The sequence below is a fragment of the Camelina sativa genome, chromosome 17, assembly GCF_030686135.1.
Source record: "Camelina sativa cultivar CO46 ecotype springtype chromosome 17, ASM3068613v1".
NCBI lineage: Eukaryota > Viridiplantae > Streptophyta > Magnoliopsida > Brassicales > Brassicaceae > Camelina > Camelina sativa.
The window spans coordinates 20512250-20530488 of NC_141896.1; the positions used below are offsets into that span (position 1 = coordinate 20512250).

An 18239-nucleotide genomic window follows, 5' to 3' on the forward strand; every position below is an offset into this window, starting at 1 on the left:
GGAGTCTCAATTTTATTATATTAATGGTAAGTTATCAAAAGCCTTTATAAATATAGTACGATGCAAAAAATTTCAGTAATTTTCCATTAATAAATAAACAAGTATCGTTTCGAATCAAGAAAATATGTAAGTAGTTGCTTAAAATTGGTTTATTTAAAGAGTTAACAAAAGTGGTTTAATTAAAAATAAAAATATTGAAGACTTGAAGTTACTAACCAAAGACCCTCTCATGCTAAGCAATTGACCCAATAATTTATAAAGCCCAGTTTTAACATTTTGTTTTTTTCTTTGAAATCTGAAAAATCATCATCTCTTTATTTTATTTTTTTTTCTTCTGATTTTTTTTTTTGAGTTTTTGTTTTTCCGTTAATTCGTGAGAGTCTCGATCTCCGTTCTCATCAGATTTCAAAACTCTCCGATCTCTGATTCCGCCGGGATATCAGATTCGTTTGTTTGAAAGAGGGATCTGTCCAGATACGGCGGGATAAATGGATAGCGGCGACATTGAAGAAGCCAGTGGTAATGGCGAAGAGGAATTCAGGTCAGGACCTCGTCTCGGAGGAAGCAAATACAGGCCCGTGGTGGCTCACGATAGAGCCGTTGTTGAGATGTCCTCCATCGATCCTGGATCTTCTTCTTCCACCCTCAAGTAATTTCTTCTTTTTATTATAAAAAAAAAAAAAAAATTCGCCTGGGAACTTCGTTTTCGTCTGTTGTTGTGATCATTGCTTCTTCAAGTGGATATTTTTCGTTGATGATGATGATGATGATTTTGTGTACTGATCAGTAGAATGGGATCCAATTAGGTTCGATTTCTAATGATTCTAAGGCTGCTGTAAGATTCTCCGACAATTTGATGTTGAAAGTGACGTTAGCTTGATAAGATTCACATCACAGTTTTTTATTTTCTTCATCTATGTTTGCTTCAATCACTAGTTGTGGTTGAAACCTGGTCACATTGGTAGATGGGTTGCATAAGTCTACTAGATAATTTATATTTTTTGGCTGCTTCCTTATTGCTTGTAAAGAGAATCCTCCAAGGTGAAGTTCTAGTTTAAAGAATCATGGGCGCAGGAATAGTCCAAACTCTACCATGGAAAATTATTGTTCGAATGTTTCAGTCTTCTGTACCTTATTTCATCATGAGTGTCTCACATTTGTAGGTTTTTGACAGGAACATAAAAGTAGTTGCACCAGGAGATGTGGGCGCTAATGCAAGGGATAGGAAAAGTCCAGAAGATGGAGTTAATGGCCATCAGAAGGAATCCAAGCTGGAGTTATTTGGTTTCGATTCTCTTGTGAATATTCTTGGTTTGAAGAGGTACTTGCGATCTTATTTATTATTAACATTTAGAAATGTTCATTAGAAAGATGATGTGACATGCATTAAGAAGTAGTGATTAATCACTGAAAATGATCTCTTGCTTCCATTTCTTGCCTTTGTAAACACCTTGTTCTTTTTTCCCGTCTTAACTGAATCAATGGATAACAATATACTCGATAGAAGTTTCCTGCTTGTTGGAACCTTGTGTACTGTTTTCCCCTGACTATGTATCAAGTTCAGGTTTCTATTGTAAATTGATGCACATTCCATTAGTTTGTGTTGTTCTTTACTAGTGTTAGTGTCTCTCATTATTAATAAAACAGTAAGGATTTCTCTTTTCTCCTGCTACGTGGAAATGACATCTTTTACCCTAAACTACGCTTTACACTTGATCCATTCCGCAGTTCAATTTTTCGATAATGTTTAGTTTTGCCCATGTTTGGTTTTTTCTTGCACAATATATATGTCATTTGCTTTGGGAAACACATTTTCTCTTAACTGTACATGTGAGAATGTTATAAATTTCTCTTTCAGTATGACTGGAGAGCAGATTCCGACACCTTCTAGCCCTAGAGATGGGGAGGATATCTCCATCACGCAAGGGCACCCGAAGGTATCTTCCTATTACCATTAGCTTCTAAATGCTTTTTAAATTATACAATTGATGACTTCTGCCAGGCTGTAACGATCAAGTGCTTCTCTGTTTTTTAAAGAAAAAGACTTCAATTAGTATCAGGCTTAGTCAAGAGAGGTAGATGTGAGATGTTAGGGAACATTGGAAAATAACTTAAAAGGTATATCTTTCTACCCTGGCGATGCAGGGGCACGCCAGGTGTTCAAGTGTCATGCACTAGAATCACCCTTACCTCCTCTAGTTTGCACTAGATATATTGTTTGGAACGTTTATAAACAATCCTAGACTTAGGATATAAAGATTATGTACGGAAGTATGTCTTTTAACACTGCAAAGATTGCAATCCTATATCTGATTGTTTTGCTACTTTCTGTTTAGTTACCATTGTTTCAGGATTATTAGATGGTTTTACTTTCCAATGATAATTTCCTTCATTGTTCTGTTGATTATGGTGCATGCAAAAGTATTCTTAGGTATTCTAGTCTGGCAGATTTTTGTCATAATTTTTTGTAAGGATCTTTTTGACATAGACATCGTCTATTGCTTAATTTATAATTTCCATGATATTATGCATTTCGTTGCAGCCTCTCAAGATGGGCACAATGATGGGAGTTTTCGTTCCCTGCTTGCAAAACATATTAGGAATTATATACTATATCCGTTTCACATGGTAAGACTGCAACTCCTTGATGTTTCACAGCATATTATTAAGTCATTATAGCCTGCCTCAATCTGTTCAATATTCAGGATTGTTGGTATGGCTGGTATCGGACAAGGTCTGGTATTGGTATTGCTCTGTGGCTTATGTACATTCTTGACGACGATATCTCTGAGTGCTATTGCAACAAATGGCGCAATGAAGGTAATTCTTTTTTTCTATTATATCACCTGAATTTTCTTTGAATAAAATCTGTGAAACCATAGTTAAAAATATATCTCTTACTGTTGGGTCTCGGGTCCAGCGTTGTCACCCCTCGTTAATTTCTATCTCCTTTGTGATTAAATAATAGACAGGAATATCATTAATAAATTTTTGTGTTACTTCCAGGGTGGAGGACCATATTACCTCATTGGTCGCGCTCTTGGTCCAGAAGTTGGGATTAGCATAGGTTTGTGCTTCTTCCTTGGCAATGCAGTTGCTGGAGCTCTGTAAGTGTAAATCCTAGATCCTTTCAAGGAATCTACCTTTGGAAAAAGTCTTTAGCTTGACACTCATTCCATTAAGTTGTTGGTGCTCTGTTTAGTTTCACATGGTCGCCAAGTGGTAATAATAACTACTTTTTTTTGCTTTCTTCCTAATCATTGTAGGTATGTTTTAGGTGCCGTGGAGACTTTTCTAAAAGCATTCCCTGCTGCTGGGATTTTTAGAGGTATTAATTACTGTGAAACTTTTAAGAACTAGACCTGTGAACTAGCAGAGGGCTTCGAGGATTTATAACAAATCTTAGTAATTTGTTAGTTTTTATATCCGCCATTATTCTTATCTAAACCACAACTTTGTTATGCTAGTCTTGACACCTGAGATTTGTTTCATCAGTTTTGTTAAGACTGAGAAAGCGTTTATGCAAATTCAGGATTTTGGAAGAAACAAAAGACTGTGTTATTGAAAATCTTGAGTTTTATTTAACCAAAAATTTACTTGTTTCCCTGAGGACATAATCTATAGTCTAGAAGTGACATTTAATCATATGTCTGTGCTTCATTTCTAATTGCAGAAACTATCACAAAGGTTAATGGAACAGCAGTTGCCGAATCAATACAAAGCCCGAACTCACATGACTTGCAGATTTATGGAATTGTAGTGACGATCCTTCTTTGCTTCATTGTGTTTGGCGGCGTGAAGATGATCAATCGGGTTGCACCTGCTTTCCTCGTACCCGTTTTGCTCTCTATCTTCTGCATATTCATTGGGATATTTTTGGCAAAGACTGATGACCCTGACAGTAAGTCGTTTGTTGATATTGTTCGAAACAGGTGTGGTGTTTAGTTTTCTCTGAATGGTTAACCTTCCTTTTGTTCCCTTTTATAATTTGGCACAGCTGGAATTACGGGCTTGCGTTTAAAAAGTTTTAAAGATAACTGGGGTTCTGCTTATCAAATGACAAATGATGCGGGAATTCCTGATCCAACTGGAGGCACGTACTGGAGCTTCAAGTGAGTAACTTCCAGAGATTGTGTTGCCTATGATCGAAAAACTTTAGTAATGGTTTTATGTTAGAATTAATTTCTGTTCAGTTGTTACTCTGAAATTTATTTCCCCTTCTTGTTGGTTCTTTTCAGTGAGCTGGTGGGTCTATTTTTCCCTGCTGTAACAGGAATTATGGCTGGTTCAAATCGATCAGCTTCCCTGAAAGACACACAAAGATCAATACCTGTTGGAACGTTGGCTGCCACTCTGACCACAACCTCGCTATATTTGATCTCTGTGTTGTTTTTTGGAGCTGTTGCGACCCGTAATAAACTTTTGACTGATAGGTAACGACTTTATTCATCGTGTGGATTATTTTTTTTTTTTTGTTACACAGCTGATCTGTTGTGTTTTCTTAGCGAGAAGTGTCCTGGAGGAAATGCAAAAACCCACTTGTTACTTGCATATTCGTGTCTTTAGTATGGTTAAACCTGAAAGAAACTAAAATAACCTCATGTTCTTTATATACTACACACATTTATATGTCAGAAAAGATTTATCTTGTCTGGTCACAGAGACGGTGTTCTTTTAAGTACTTCAACATCAAGCTTACATTATGAACTTTTTCTAATTCGATTTCCCTCTATTGCAGGCTACTTACTGCTACAATTGCTTGGCCTTTCCCTGCCATTGTTCACGTTGGAATCATCCTTTCAACCTTAGGGGCTGCTCTCCAGAGTTTGACAGGGGCCCCACGGTTACTTGCAGCTATAGCGAATGATGATATTCTCCCCATCCTCAATTATTTTAAAGTTGCAGATACTAGTGAACCTCACATAGCGACGCTTTTCACAGCATTTATCTGCATTGGATGCGTTGTTATTGGAAATCTGGATCTTATCACACCAACTGTGACTATGTTTTATCTTTTATGCTATTCGGGAGTAAACCTGTCTTGTTTCCTGCTCGATCTTCTTGATGCTCCAAGTTGGCGTCCACGGTGGAAATACCATCATTGGAGCCTTTCCTTTGTTGGAGCCTCACTCTGCATAGGTATCAATTTCCATATACTCACTGAATAAAATGTCTTTGGTACTGTCTTCCTATATAGTATATTCACACCTGAAGCTCGAAATGTCTTATTGTAAAGACTTGTTGATGTTTCAATTTTCTCTACTGTAACAGTGATCATGTTCTTGATTTCCTGGTCGTTCACTGTGGTTGCCATTGCACTTGCAAGTCTTATATACAAATATGTTGGCCTAAAAGGAAAGGCTGGGGACTGGGGGGATGGTTTCAAGAGTGCATATTTCCAGTTGGCCCTTCGTAGTCTCAGGTCACTCGGAGGTGAGCTGCATAAATTTATTTTGCTTGTAACCAACGGGTTATTTATATTCTCTAAGTTCCATAATGCTGAACCTGCCATATCTATTTGATTCAGTAATAGATAGTCCATGTATTTATGCTAATCACATGTACTGTCTTTTCTCCTAACTGTAGCAAATCAAGTGCACCCCAAGAACTGGTATCCAATTCCCCTTGTTTTCTGCAGACCGTGGGGACAGCTCCCAGAAAATGTTCCGTGCCACCCTAAGTTGGCTGATTTTGCGAACTGTATGAAGAAAAAAGGTCGTGGAATGTCGATCTTTGTCTCGATATTAGATGGTGACTACTATGAATGTGCTGAAGAAGCAAAGGAAGCCTGCAAACAACTAGCCACCTACATTGAGTACAAGCGTTGCGAAGGTGTAGCTGAAATCGTTGTAGCACCAAACATGACCGAAGGGTTCCGTGGTATCATCCAGACAATGGGACTAGGAAATCTCAAACCCAACATCGTGGTAATGCGGTACCCTGAGATCTGGCGCAGAGAAAATCTAACAGAGATTCCATCCACATTTGTTGGGATAATCAACGACTGCATAACAGCAAATAAAGCTGTTGTCATCATCAAAGGGTTAGACGAATGGCCAAACGAGTACCAAAGGCAGTATGGAACAATCGACTTGTACTGGATTGTCAGAGATGGTGGTCTCATGCTGCTTCTCTCACAGCTTCTTCTCACGAAAGAAAGCTTTGAAAGCTGCAAAATCCAACTCTTCTGCATAGCTGAAGAGGATTCAGACGCGGAAGCACTCAAAGCAGATGTGAAGAAATTCCTCTACGATCTCAGAATGCAAGCTGAAGTAATTGTCGTCACGATGAAATCATGGGACATAAGATCCGAAGGAAACAGCCAAGAAGATTCATTGGGAGCTTTTGATGCAGCACAGAGACGAATCTCAGATTACCTGGGAGAGATCAAGAGACAGGGATCGAATCCGTTATTGGCAAATGGGAAACCGATGGTGGTGAATGAGCAACAAGTAGAGAAGTTTCTATACACAATGCTGAAATTGAACTCGACCATACTCAGTTACTCGAGGATGGCCGCCGTGGTTCTAGTTAGTCTCCCGCCACCTCCGTTGAACCACCCGGCGTATTTCTACATGGAATATATGGATTTGCTGGTGGAGAATGTGCCAAGGATGTTGATCGTAAGAGGGTACCACAGAGACCTTGTGACTTTGTTTACATAGTTCAATCTCATTTTATACCCCACCAAGACTATCAAAAAAGCCTGTCCATTCAAGGTCAGTTTATTTTTATTTTATTTTACAGTTTCTAATCTCTTTATTGTAGTACAGTGAATTTTATTTTGTTGAAAAGAATTGAATTGAATATTCCTGCGAGCTATATAGTTTTTTTTTGTTTTCATTTTTTGTTTTTGTCTTTGCAGATAGAACATTTCTAAGGTTGTATTCTGAGACAATTCAATACATTTCCATCTCATGGATATGGATGTCTCCTGATTTTTGGAAGATTTTTGAGATTATTAGCTTATAAACCTATAAATATGGTTACAGCCATAAATTTTTTCATATATATGGTCACCACCGCTTACTAACTCTTTCATGTTTTTATAAACAATACATCAAAATCTCATGGACTATTCTTTAGAGGTGAAAAACGACTGAAGGATTTGTTAACAGCATTAAAGATTTAAAGGAAGGCAACTATAATTGCAGTTTAGACAATATTTGGTCGTTTTCTTTTCAAAGTCGATTTAAGTTTTAAACCGTAAATCATATACTAAATACGATATACAAACGATTTTAAAAGACCAAGCAAGCAAACTTTGAAGAAGAAAAAAACATAGCTTGTTGTAGGTTCAATGAAATCTTTGCATACACTTACACACAGCAAGTATGGTATGGAATTCATTTACTTTCTACAAATTTAGACAAGAAGACAAAAACACTGAAAATAAGAGTAACACTAAAACTACACATGTCGGCAAATGCAAATCATCAGTCCTAACATAACAAACTAGTTTTGCTTGGTGTCAAAAAGCCAACGCTTAGATATTAATTAAAAGAAAAGGGAAAAACTAGAGTTTGTCAAGCTCTTACATTTTGGATCCTTCAAGAAATACATAAAACACATTATAAAGAGGCAATGCTTTCAACGTGTTCTGGCGAGATGTGGACGCAAACTTCATCTAGTTTCTTCACATCCTCTAGTATCCATATAAATCAAAACTGCTAAACGGATGGTGGGGTTGTCTTGCAATGGAAGCTATTAACTTCCCTTTGTATTCTATCAATATTGATTCACCCTCCCAATACACAACATCCACATGCGCTTTGATAAAAGTAAAGGGCTGCCTGTATGAGGCCCCCTGTAAAATACCGTTTCAACTAGTTTACCCCTGTACTTTTACGTTCTATCTATTTCCCCCTGGACAACATCTATTCTTCCCAATTTCACATATATTAATTGATTTCTATCTAATTAACCAAAATAAATTAAGCTTTTAAAAATTTAAGTTTTGCGTTTTAAAATCGATAATTCGTGATTACTGTATCGTGATTGGCTTAATCCGACTCAAAATATCAGATCTGAAATCATTTTGTTTACCCATTTCCCCAAATCGATTTCGGAAAAAATAGAAATTAGTTCTTCTTCTTCTTCCTCGAAACCGAGAAAATCAAGTTCTTCTTTCTCAATTCAATTTCTTATTCTTTTTCTCCGTTTGTCTATTTCTCTTTAACTAGAAGTATAAGCCAATTTTCTTCTTCTAATTAGTCTCATATGACTTCGAGAACCACTCACAGAGGAGTTCAAAGTAGGTGCTGGTGTGGTAGCGAAGTACCCTCATTGTACCTAATTTTTATTTTTTTCTAAATCAATTTGGGGGAATGGGTAAACAAAATGATTTCGGGTACGATATTTTGAGTCGGGTTAACCCAATCACGGTACATTAATCGCGAATTATCGATTTTAAAACGCAAAACTTAGATTTTTAAAAGCTTAATTTATTTTGGTTAATTAGATAGAAATCAATTAATATAGGTGGAATTGGGAAGAACAGACGTTATCTAGAGGGAAATAGGTAGAGCGTAAAAATACAGGATAAACTAGTTGAAATGCTATTTTACAAAGGACCTCCTACAGACAGCCCTAAAAGTAAATGAGAGAAAAAACATTGGTTAATAATTTCGGTCGTTGATTATAGTTGGGTCGGGTATGGGTCATATAGGCTTTTTACGTGGTTTATGGTCTGTTATCTCTATATAATGTTAAAGTTTAATCTTGCATATTACAAAAAAAATGTCACTATATTTTAATTAATTTAATAATTAAAAAATAAAAATATATATTAGTTTATAAAATAATAAATAATATTTTCGAAATTATTTAATAAAATTATTTTACAGATTTTTTTTAATGTTTCATAAATCTTAGCAAACAATAACAAACTATTTAGAACAATTATAAAACTTAATTTTATTTATAAAACTAAGATTTAATATTTGCAAATCTAAATTGTTTAACAATAACACATATATTTTAAAACTAAGATACAACATTGCTTATATTTTAAAAATATCTCTATACACTTATTTAAGCAATGTTGTTAGAATTTTAACCAACTTTGATGTAGCATATTACAAAAAATTTTATTCATTTTAATTAACAAAAGAAAAACTTATATTTGTTTACAAAATAAGAAAACAATATTTTTTGAAATTATTTAATAGATTCTATTTATTGTTTCAGAAATTTTGGAAACAATAACAAACTATTTAATTGGCTAAACTTATTTTTTATACACAATATTCACTATATAAACAATACTAAGTATATAATATTGACAATATACATATAAATAATTTAATTGTAATTTTCACATATAAAGTTTATATATACTAACATGTTATACCAATAATTGCAATGATGTTAATATCACTATTGTAAATTTGGTATATTAAGATCTCTAAACATGATCACATCAATTTGTAATACCATATCACGGGTTAAATACATGTTTTGTTGTTTTTTTTAGACTTTACCGAATTTATAATTAACGAATTTGATTATTGCACCCAAACCAAAATAGTAGTACCGACTACGGGTTAAAATCGAAGTATGAAATTAAGTAAATTAAGTATATAATTTTATAAAATATATAGAATAAATAATTTTCTACTATTATTTTGTAACAAACAATCCAGATTAATGTAAATATTTTTTCACGCTGTACATGTGGGTCACTATCTAGTTATTTATATTTTCGTTAATAAAATATCAATCAGTCGGAAAGATTTCACCGTCGTCGGACATCTTCTTCGTTGCCGCCGTTCGTCTTCATCATCGTCGTAGAATCAGATAGAGAAAGGTATGAATTTGATTTTTTTTTTTTTATCTAGAGATTAGAACACAAACGGAATTGTTGAAATTTTTTAGGTAATTGAAGATGAATGCTCGAGTTAGATTTGATCGTTGTCAAATTCCCCATGGACAACATTTAGAAAATCAATTACCTAAAAAATGAAGTTATTAGAGGCACAACTATCTTAAGCTACCGAGAGACAATTGATTGTGTGACTAATGTAAGCATGACCACCAGATTGATTATGTTGCCTGGTTTGGTTTTTTGAGTAAATGAAAATAAAATGATCATAGTAGACATCATCATGAATAAATGAACTGAATATGTACCTAAATGAATGTAACCAATAAAGAAAGCATGACATCGTAAAAGTGATTCAAAGTCTCTTACCTATATACTTCATAATAATCACATAATGATATCAAATAAATTTAAGTTGCATAATGAACACATGCAAAATAAATTTTACTTAAACCATTGTGCCACTGGATATATTTTATAAACTGACGGAATCCAATTTTCAACATATACAAATACTTACGATATTTATAGTTTCGTGAAAAAGGCATGATTACTTTGTTCATCGTATATAAAAGGCAAGATTGGAGTAGTTGAGTGTAGGTGCCGTGGATATTTATAGTTTCGTGGAAAAGGCTTAAAGGCATGATTAATTTGTATGTATTTATAGTTTTTTGTGTTTATGATATATTTTTTTTAAAAACTTAAATGTGACATATTTGAAGAATTTCTCTATATAAAAATACCTTAAATATTTATTCTAATCTATTAAAAACATCAAAATAAAAAAAATTCTACAAATTCCCTTTATTAGATTTCAAATTTGCAGTATTTATCTCAATTTTTTATTAAAAAAAAGTTCTAACTTTCGAATTTGTAACACAATACTTTAAATATTTATCTCAATCTAAAAAAATGTGAAACTAAAAATGATTATACAAATTTCCCTTTTTCAGATTTTATATTTGTACTAGATAAGGCTAGCGTTATTACGCGGGTAAAAATTAAAAAAAATTATTGAGAATAATTAAGTAGTAATATACTTGTTTTTTATTTTATCATGTAACATTTTAATATTGAATATAAATTTCTCATATTTCATTTTAATACTCTCTCAGTTTCATTATATAAGAGTTTTCAGGCTTGTTTTGCTCTATTTTATAATATTTTCTCAAATTTCTATGTACAATTTTTATTAATATAACAATTTATGACTATTTGAACTATGCAGTATATTTTTCTATTGGTTGAAGTTTTATAAATGACATAATATTTATTGTTTATTAATCTTTGTATTTTTACCAACACTCTTATAGGACAAGAAGTACCATTTAAATATCTATATCATCATAATAAACCATATTTTAAGTTTAATTATATATTTCATCTTAATGCATATAACTAAATATTTTATATCAAACACAATTAATACATCATATCAAATCTATATCTTAGTAAGAATTAAAAATACAAATAAAAATTAACAAAATATAATTTGCAAAAAACTAAATCAATATTATTTAAGATATATTTTTATGTTGTTATCTCATTAGTACTAATTTTACCTCATGTCATAATCAATTTTAAATGAGTGAAATTTATAAAATAAAAACATATATAAAGATATAAAGACATTCTCATCAAATAACTGAAGATTCATTCCTATAAAATATAATCTATTTCTAATGATCTTATGTTTTAACATATGCATTACAAAAATACATGTGTTTAAATTATAAAATCAAACATAAAAAATATTACTAATATTCTTAAATGATTTTTTTTAAAAATGATACATATTAATATTTGAAAACTTTTTAATCTAAAATAAATTTCATTGTTACACATTCAGTTTATTAATTACATTTAACTATCTATTTCATCGTAAAATCATAATTCACTTCTTCATAGATTAGAGTTAAAATTTTAATAAAATAAATAATATAAGCATCATATGAGATAATATGTATATTGGTTAGTATTATAAATTTTACAATAAAGATAATCAGTTAACATCCACAAAAAATTTGGAAATCCAAAAATATCCTAAATATTATTCTTTTATATGTCATAATTTCATAAGTAATACTTTTGTCAATTTTCATCAATTAACCAAAAATTCATTTCTACAAACTCATTTTTCTGTTTTTTTTTTCTCAAGTTTCTCATATTACTACATGCATTAAAATCTTTAAAATAAAACATGTAAAATTATACTAATACACATCATGTATTGATTTTTTTTTTCTTTTTAAGTTCATTATTCTTTCAAGATTTTGTGTGCTTATTTACAATAAAAAATTATATTACAACGATACATACAATTTATATCCGACTAAAATTATGTTAAATAACTTATTTTATTCTTTTTAACTTTGTTATTCATTATTTATTGATTAATATACATGCTTAATTAGTTTCATTTTTGCTTACACATATCTTTTATTGAGAACTCACGTATAATATAATTAGCATACAATGAAAAATATATTGATTTTGTTAATTTTCTTTATTGAATTAGAAAAATAAAAATTTTAAAATATAAATATGTAAAGTTCTGTAAAATGTCCTACTACGTTTATATAAAAAAGACATATTTTTGACACTGTTAACATCTAATCAATATATTTGACACGTGTCACGATCTTGTTAACAAGTAATTTTGATATCAAAACTTTATATAATAAGATTTTTATTTCAATCTTCAAAAATGTCAAAGATTTGATGCCATTGAATTTCTTTGGACACCAAGGACAGCAAACAATGCTGCTGATCAATTAGCCACGAGTCAATGATATGAATCCTCTGCTTTTCTTGTTCACTCATTCATTCCTAGTTGTTTTATCGAATTTAATTCACTTCGATAACATTGGTAATTCACTCCAAACAATGGAGAAACATAGATCTTTGAGAAATTCCTCTTCCTCAAGATCAAGAGTTTATAGCCGAGAGGACGACAAGCTGGCATAAAAGTAACAGGTAATGCAATGAACCTCTTAGCCAGAGAATATATATATAGCTTCTCAGTATCAAAATAACCTTGGAAAGAAGCTTTGAAGGGGAATCTGCAAGCTTAAAATGTAATATAATTGTTGGAATTAATAGAGTATCATAATGAAATGCAAGACCACCTTCACCTGATTGTTCTCTTTCGTGTTTCTCGCCATTGCCTTTTATAGACCAACTGTTTGTTAAGACAATGGCAGTTGAGATTTGGTTTTCCAGAAGCACAAAGAATCTATACGATTGTTTGCCAAAAATTTCCGCAATCTCTTAATCTACATAGCAAACAACATCGAGAAGCTTCTCTATTATCTGCAACATAATCTTGTGCATATACTACCATACAACACTAATACACAGCAAGTAGGTAGGCAGTTGTGTTAAATAATTACTGAACTATAATCACTTTGGGGAGCCAGAAGAATATTATGATATTCCTATACTTAAAGAAAAAGTAGAAAACAAAACAAAACACTCGAAATAAGAGCAATACCCTAAAAAAAGAACACATGTCAGCAAATGCAAATCATGTCCTAACATTAAAAAAAAAAAAAAACTTGTTTGCTTGTTAAAAAAGCCAACGCTTAGATATATATTAAAAGAAAAGGGAAAAAAGAGAGTTTGTCAAGCTCTCTTATACATAACGGTTCTTCAAGAAATACACAAAACATTTTATAAAGATCTGGAAAAAACCATAGCCTGTTGTAAAATGGCTTCATCTTTGTCTTCAATTTGATTTAGCTCATCACCATCGTCCAAAACTCCAAGCGATACACTTCTCCGTCCTCGACTGGGGACATGGTTCTAACTTGGGTATTCAAGATAAAGGATATGGTTTCCGTAACCCATTGACTAAATTAGAGAGACAGTAGTAAGACAGGTTCTCCAGTAAGACAGGTTCTCCATTTCAGCTTTGACCTCAGATATTGAAAGCTAAAGAAACACAAGTTAGGCAACATGAAAAGACATAGACAAGAAAACAAAACCAAACATGTCAGCAAAGCCAACGCTTAGATATTAATTAAAATAAGGGAAAAACTAGAGTTTGTCAAGCTCTTACATATATCCATCAAGAAGATATAAATAAAACTCATTGTTATAATTATAAAGAGGCAATACTTTCGACGTGTTCGGGTGAGATGTGGACACAACATTGCTCTCCAACTCCATATCTGCCCATAAACTCTTCATCGTTTGCAAGTCCTTTGAGCATAACTTTTCTGATGTCATTTCTATCTACATTGTAGTAGAAAATGTAGTATGGTTGAACATTGCACCGCAGACTTACTGGGGCGAAAATGAACTCACCAGCTTTGTTGATTCCCGGGGAAATCATCCTCCTACTCAACTCCAAAGAGAAGGGAAGCTTAAATGTTTGCTTGGACCAACCATGTTTATCCACATCCTCTAGCACTACAAGAAAACCTGCGTTTTGTGACACCGGTAATCGTCACAAATAGGTCGCAAAACACATGTTTACGACGTTTGAGCGACGTCCTCAAGTGGTCACAAATTTCTCGTCGCAAAATGACAAACGTCACGAAAGTGTCGCAATTTTGCAACGATTTTATGACTACTAAATTTGGTCGGTAATAAGCGACTCCTTTAAGACTGTAAATTTTAGTCGTTAATTAAAGACCAAAACGTGACTGCATTTGGAAACGCGTATATACGACTACGTTAGGATGAGTTGTGCGTCGGGGAATCATGACGAAAATGTGGTCGCAAATAAGTGACAAAGTTTGTCTCAATGTAGTCGCAAGCTAGTAGTAAATTTGACGACGAATTTGTGACCTTTTTGTGATTCATGTGTATTTGAGACGAATTAGAGACTCCTGGTTTGGAGAGAAATGAGCGTGTCATTAGTCGCGAAACGGTGAGAAAAGAGTGTGAAAATTTTGCGACTAATGTGTTAGAGACATTGGGTGGTCAGAAATTTGTAACGTATTGGCAACGATTTTGTTAGCTTGCGTAAATGTTTTGGTCTGAAATTAGTCACAATTTTGAGGCTTATTTGTTACCAGGTAGTCACTACTATTATTGTTTTACTAATTTAGAAAGCTGAAATCAAATGCTAAAAATCCTGACAATTCAAATATGAAACCTAAAACACCATATTGACCAAAAAACGCAATCCATAACCAAAACATTAACAACATTCATGTTCCAAACAACATTCTTGTCCCAGAAGAGATAATTCAAGTTCCAACAAAAGAGATAAATCCAAAAGAGAACACAAACATAAACAACAAGTTCAGAATTGTAGAAGAAGATTAATTCTGAGAGCTAGAGGGAATGACTGAACCGTTTTCATTGATGGTTTGTTCATTGGCAGGTATGGAGGCTGGTGTAGTGCCTTCTCCGGTGGCTGGTGTAGTGCCTTCCCTGGTGGCTGGTGCAGTGCCTGCGGCAGTTGCATCCATATAGTCAGCTAGTTCTGGATCTTTTTTCTTCATGAATGAGAAAAGGTTCTCCAAGGTTGAGAGTCGAGAAAGGGCTTGTTGGTGTTCTTCATCTTGTTTCACGAGCTTACGACGAGCATCTTCAAGTTTCTGATTCAACTCCAACATAGATGAGGGAGAAGAGCTTTCAGAAGTCTCTTTTCTTTTCCCTTTGGCCACGGTTTCAGCAAGTCGTCCAAGCTCAAAAGGATTTCCCTTGTCATCTGTTTGAGTACACTGAAAACATGAACAGAAAATGATTAAAAAGCCAAAAAAATCTGAAAGTAGCATCATGCTCTAGGTATAAAATAAAGACAATGTTAAGAAGAGTTAGACATAAATTACCTTTAGAAAGATCTCATTCTGTTGATCAATAGAGAGATTCCGAATAGCTGAGGTTTCAGATGCGTTCTCAGAATTTGCTGGCCCATCCCCATCCATTTGAGTCATGATTTCTTCCAAGTTTTTCTCGTATGCTTCAGCTACTTGTTTCGCTTTTTGATCGACAAATGTTCCATCATGTCTTGTATGTGTTCTCAAAAACACTTCTCCAAGAGAAACTGGCCGACCCAATTCCTCCTCCTACAAAAATAGCAAAGGTTAAAAAAAGAAATCGTATAAAGTAAATGTTAGGTTGGTGATTAGAATCAGCAAAACTAATAGGAAAGTACTTTACCAATTCTTGTTGAACTTGCAAGTAAGACTTCTGGCCCGATAAGTGTTTGTGAACACCAAGACCGTTACGATCAGAGTTACGAGAGAGCGATGCATTTTCACTCTTCTCCACTGCATCAGGGGTGACCCAATACTTCCACATGTGTTTCCAAAGCTTTTTGGTAATCCAAATAGGTTTGACGCCTCCCGTTTTAGCTTGACTGACAATTCCTTTCATGCGTTTCTTGGCGATCTTTAAGAATCCTTGCTTGACAAGATCAGTAATAGCTCCATCCCAAGTATACTTTTTCTACAAACAAAAAAATGAAAATTGTTAATACACTAGTAATCTGATTGGACAGCAAACAATGGTAAGAGATACAATACTTACCGCAAATGTCCTGAAATATCTCTCTTGAATATGGAGAGGAGTAACACTCCAGCTATAGTAAGGACCATCAAACTTCCTTCTGAATATTGTGGAAATCACTCTAGACAATTTACCCTTGTCCCTGGTAAACCTGTAAGAAAGGAAATATAAAGTAGATAAACAAAAGTACAGAAACAGAATCAGAATCACAAATCGACATTAGAGAGAATCAAAAGCTAACTCTAACCAGTCCAAAAATCATAAGATAACTCTATCATAAACTCAAACACAAATTCAAAATCCAAAACAGAAATTACTCAAACGAGAAGCCAAGATTCCTTACCATATGGTCTCAACGCCTTCAATATGGTCCTTACTCAAGACTGGTAGATGATTTCGCCCAGGAAGCTGCAACAAACCGTCAATCAAAGCATCATAATCTAGCGGCACCGGTGGTTCTCGAGCTTCCGGTGGACATTCCCATTCGCCATCACTAGAATCGTTATCACTCTCAGCCTGTTCCTCTTCCATATACTCATCCTCATCGAACTGTGGCTGACGAGGTGGAGGTGCTTGGTCGTGTTGCGGAAGATTTGGTTCATTCCATGGTCGTTGTCTCGGTGGAAGTTGTGGAGGATTAGTATCTGACAGTTGTCTCTCTGTCTGTTGTGGAGGAGAAAGAGATGGCAGGTTTGTCGGAAAAGCTTGTGGAGCAGAAGTAGACGCTTGAAGAAGCACCGGAGGAAAAATGGTCTGACGCCGTGGATGAGATGACGGAGACGGAGAACCGGAAGGTGTGGCGTTTGAAGAGGGGGTAGACGACTCAGAAGATGACTTTCCACCTACGGATACTTTTCCACCGCCGCGTGTGAGAGGACGTTTCAAACCGCTTGAACCGCCGCGTGTGGGAGCACTTGAACCGCCGACTTGAACCCCCGACGTGCCTGAAGTTTGGGCCGACTTGCCTGAAATTTGGGTCGATTTGCCTGAAATTCTTGGCGCCTTGTTACCTCGGGGAGCAACAGACTTCCCTCCTCGTCCTTTGGTCGATTTACCAGCCATCAATGAGAATACAGAGAGATTGGGTTTAGAGAGATTGAGAAATTGATCGAATTAGAGACTGAAGATAGATTTTCGGGTTGAGAGAAAGAGAGCAAGAGAGCAAAACCCTAGATCTAAAAGGTTATGTCGATATGTACTAAGTGTCGAATGGGTTTTGTTTTAGCTTTAGGAATCTTTCGTAGTCACAAAAGGGTCACAAAATGTTAATTATAATCAAATATTAGGAGGGAGGTTTTGCCGCTAAAAGAAAACCCAAAATTTTAATCTGAAAATCATCCGTCGCAATTATGTCGCAATACAGACGCAAAGAAGTTCGAAATGGTCGCTAATAAGTCGCAAAGTGTAACAAGGAGAGACGAATTTGTGACTAACATCTAAGAGTCACATAATGTTTGTAACGAATTTCTTAACTTATGATCGAAATAACACCTATCTATTGTGATGTAAGGATGATATTACAATAATTAAAAGTCAAGCAAGTTATATAAGTAAAAACACATGCAATGTTTGTAAGTTATGAAATTGCAAACTCATTACATATCATGTTACATGTTATTGTTTGATTAATTATTAAAAAGATACAAAACCATAGAATTGCTTATTTTCCCAAGTCTAATGTTGTTGGAGTCATTATAAGACTTATAGTATTGTCCAATTGTCAAAATATGACTAGATAAATGTCCAAGGAAAATACGAGCGTCGCAAAGTCGTTACACATTCGTCCCGAACTCAGGTGTTAGTCGCAAAGTGGTCCCAAAATCAGGCGGTGGTCGCAAATTCATCGTCTTTTTGTAGCTGATTTACGACCACTTTGTAACTGTTTCAAGAAACAGACGCAAAAACGCTACCTTATTGTGACCAATCTAAAGAGTCACAAAACTTTCTAATG

At 34.2% G+C, this 18239-nt stretch overlaps 1 protein-coding gene and 1 pseudogene across 2 annotated transcripts; one reads left to right on the forward strand and one right to left on the reverse strand.

Annotated features, from left to right (window-relative positions):
- The window catches only part of LOC104759529 (F-box protein At1g30790 pseudogene), a 59842-nt pseudogene that overhangs the window by 34774 nt on the left and 6829 nt on the right, over positions 1 to 18239 (reverse strand).
- Positions 214 to 7163, forward strand: LOC104757393 (cation-chloride cotransporter 1). 2 transcript variants are annotated; one of them, XR_015586619.1, is made up of 14 exons: positions 214 to 649; positions 1175 to 1321; positions 1859 to 1937; positions 2543 to 2628; positions 2706 to 2820; positions 3007 to 3107; positions 3267 to 3328; positions 3674 to 3901; positions 3998 to 4112; positions 4239 to 4433; positions 4739 to 5139; positions 5272 to 5433; positions 5587 to 6719; positions 6866 to 7163. XR_015586619.1 is itself a non-coding variant. In XM_087494853.1 (13 exons), exons 1-13 carry the CDS (start codon positions 489 to 491, stop codon positions 6663 to 6665), a joined length of 2931 nt encoding a protein of 976 aa, XP_087350979.1. In that variant the 5' UTR covers positions 235 to 488; the 3' UTR covers positions 6666 to 6843. The 2 variants fall into 2 exon arrangements, 1 of the variants encoding a protein (XP_087350979.1); XM_087494853.1 differs by lacking the exon at positions 6866 to 7163 and having other exon boundaries at positions 235 to 649; positions 5587 to 6843.

Coding starts and splice junctions, on each gene's coding strand:
- LOC104757393 (XM_087494853.1), top strand. CDS start 489: ATGGATAGCGGCGACATTGAAGAAGCCAGTGGTAATGGCGAAGAGGAA. Junction 650..1,174: donor TCTTCTTCTTCCACCCTCAA/GTAATTTCTTCT, acceptor GGTTTTTGACAG/GAACATAAAAGTAGTTGCAC. Junction 1,322..1,858: donor AATATTCTTGGTTTGAAGAG/GTACTTGCGATC, acceptor TTTCTCTTTCAG/TATGACTGGAGAGCAGATTC.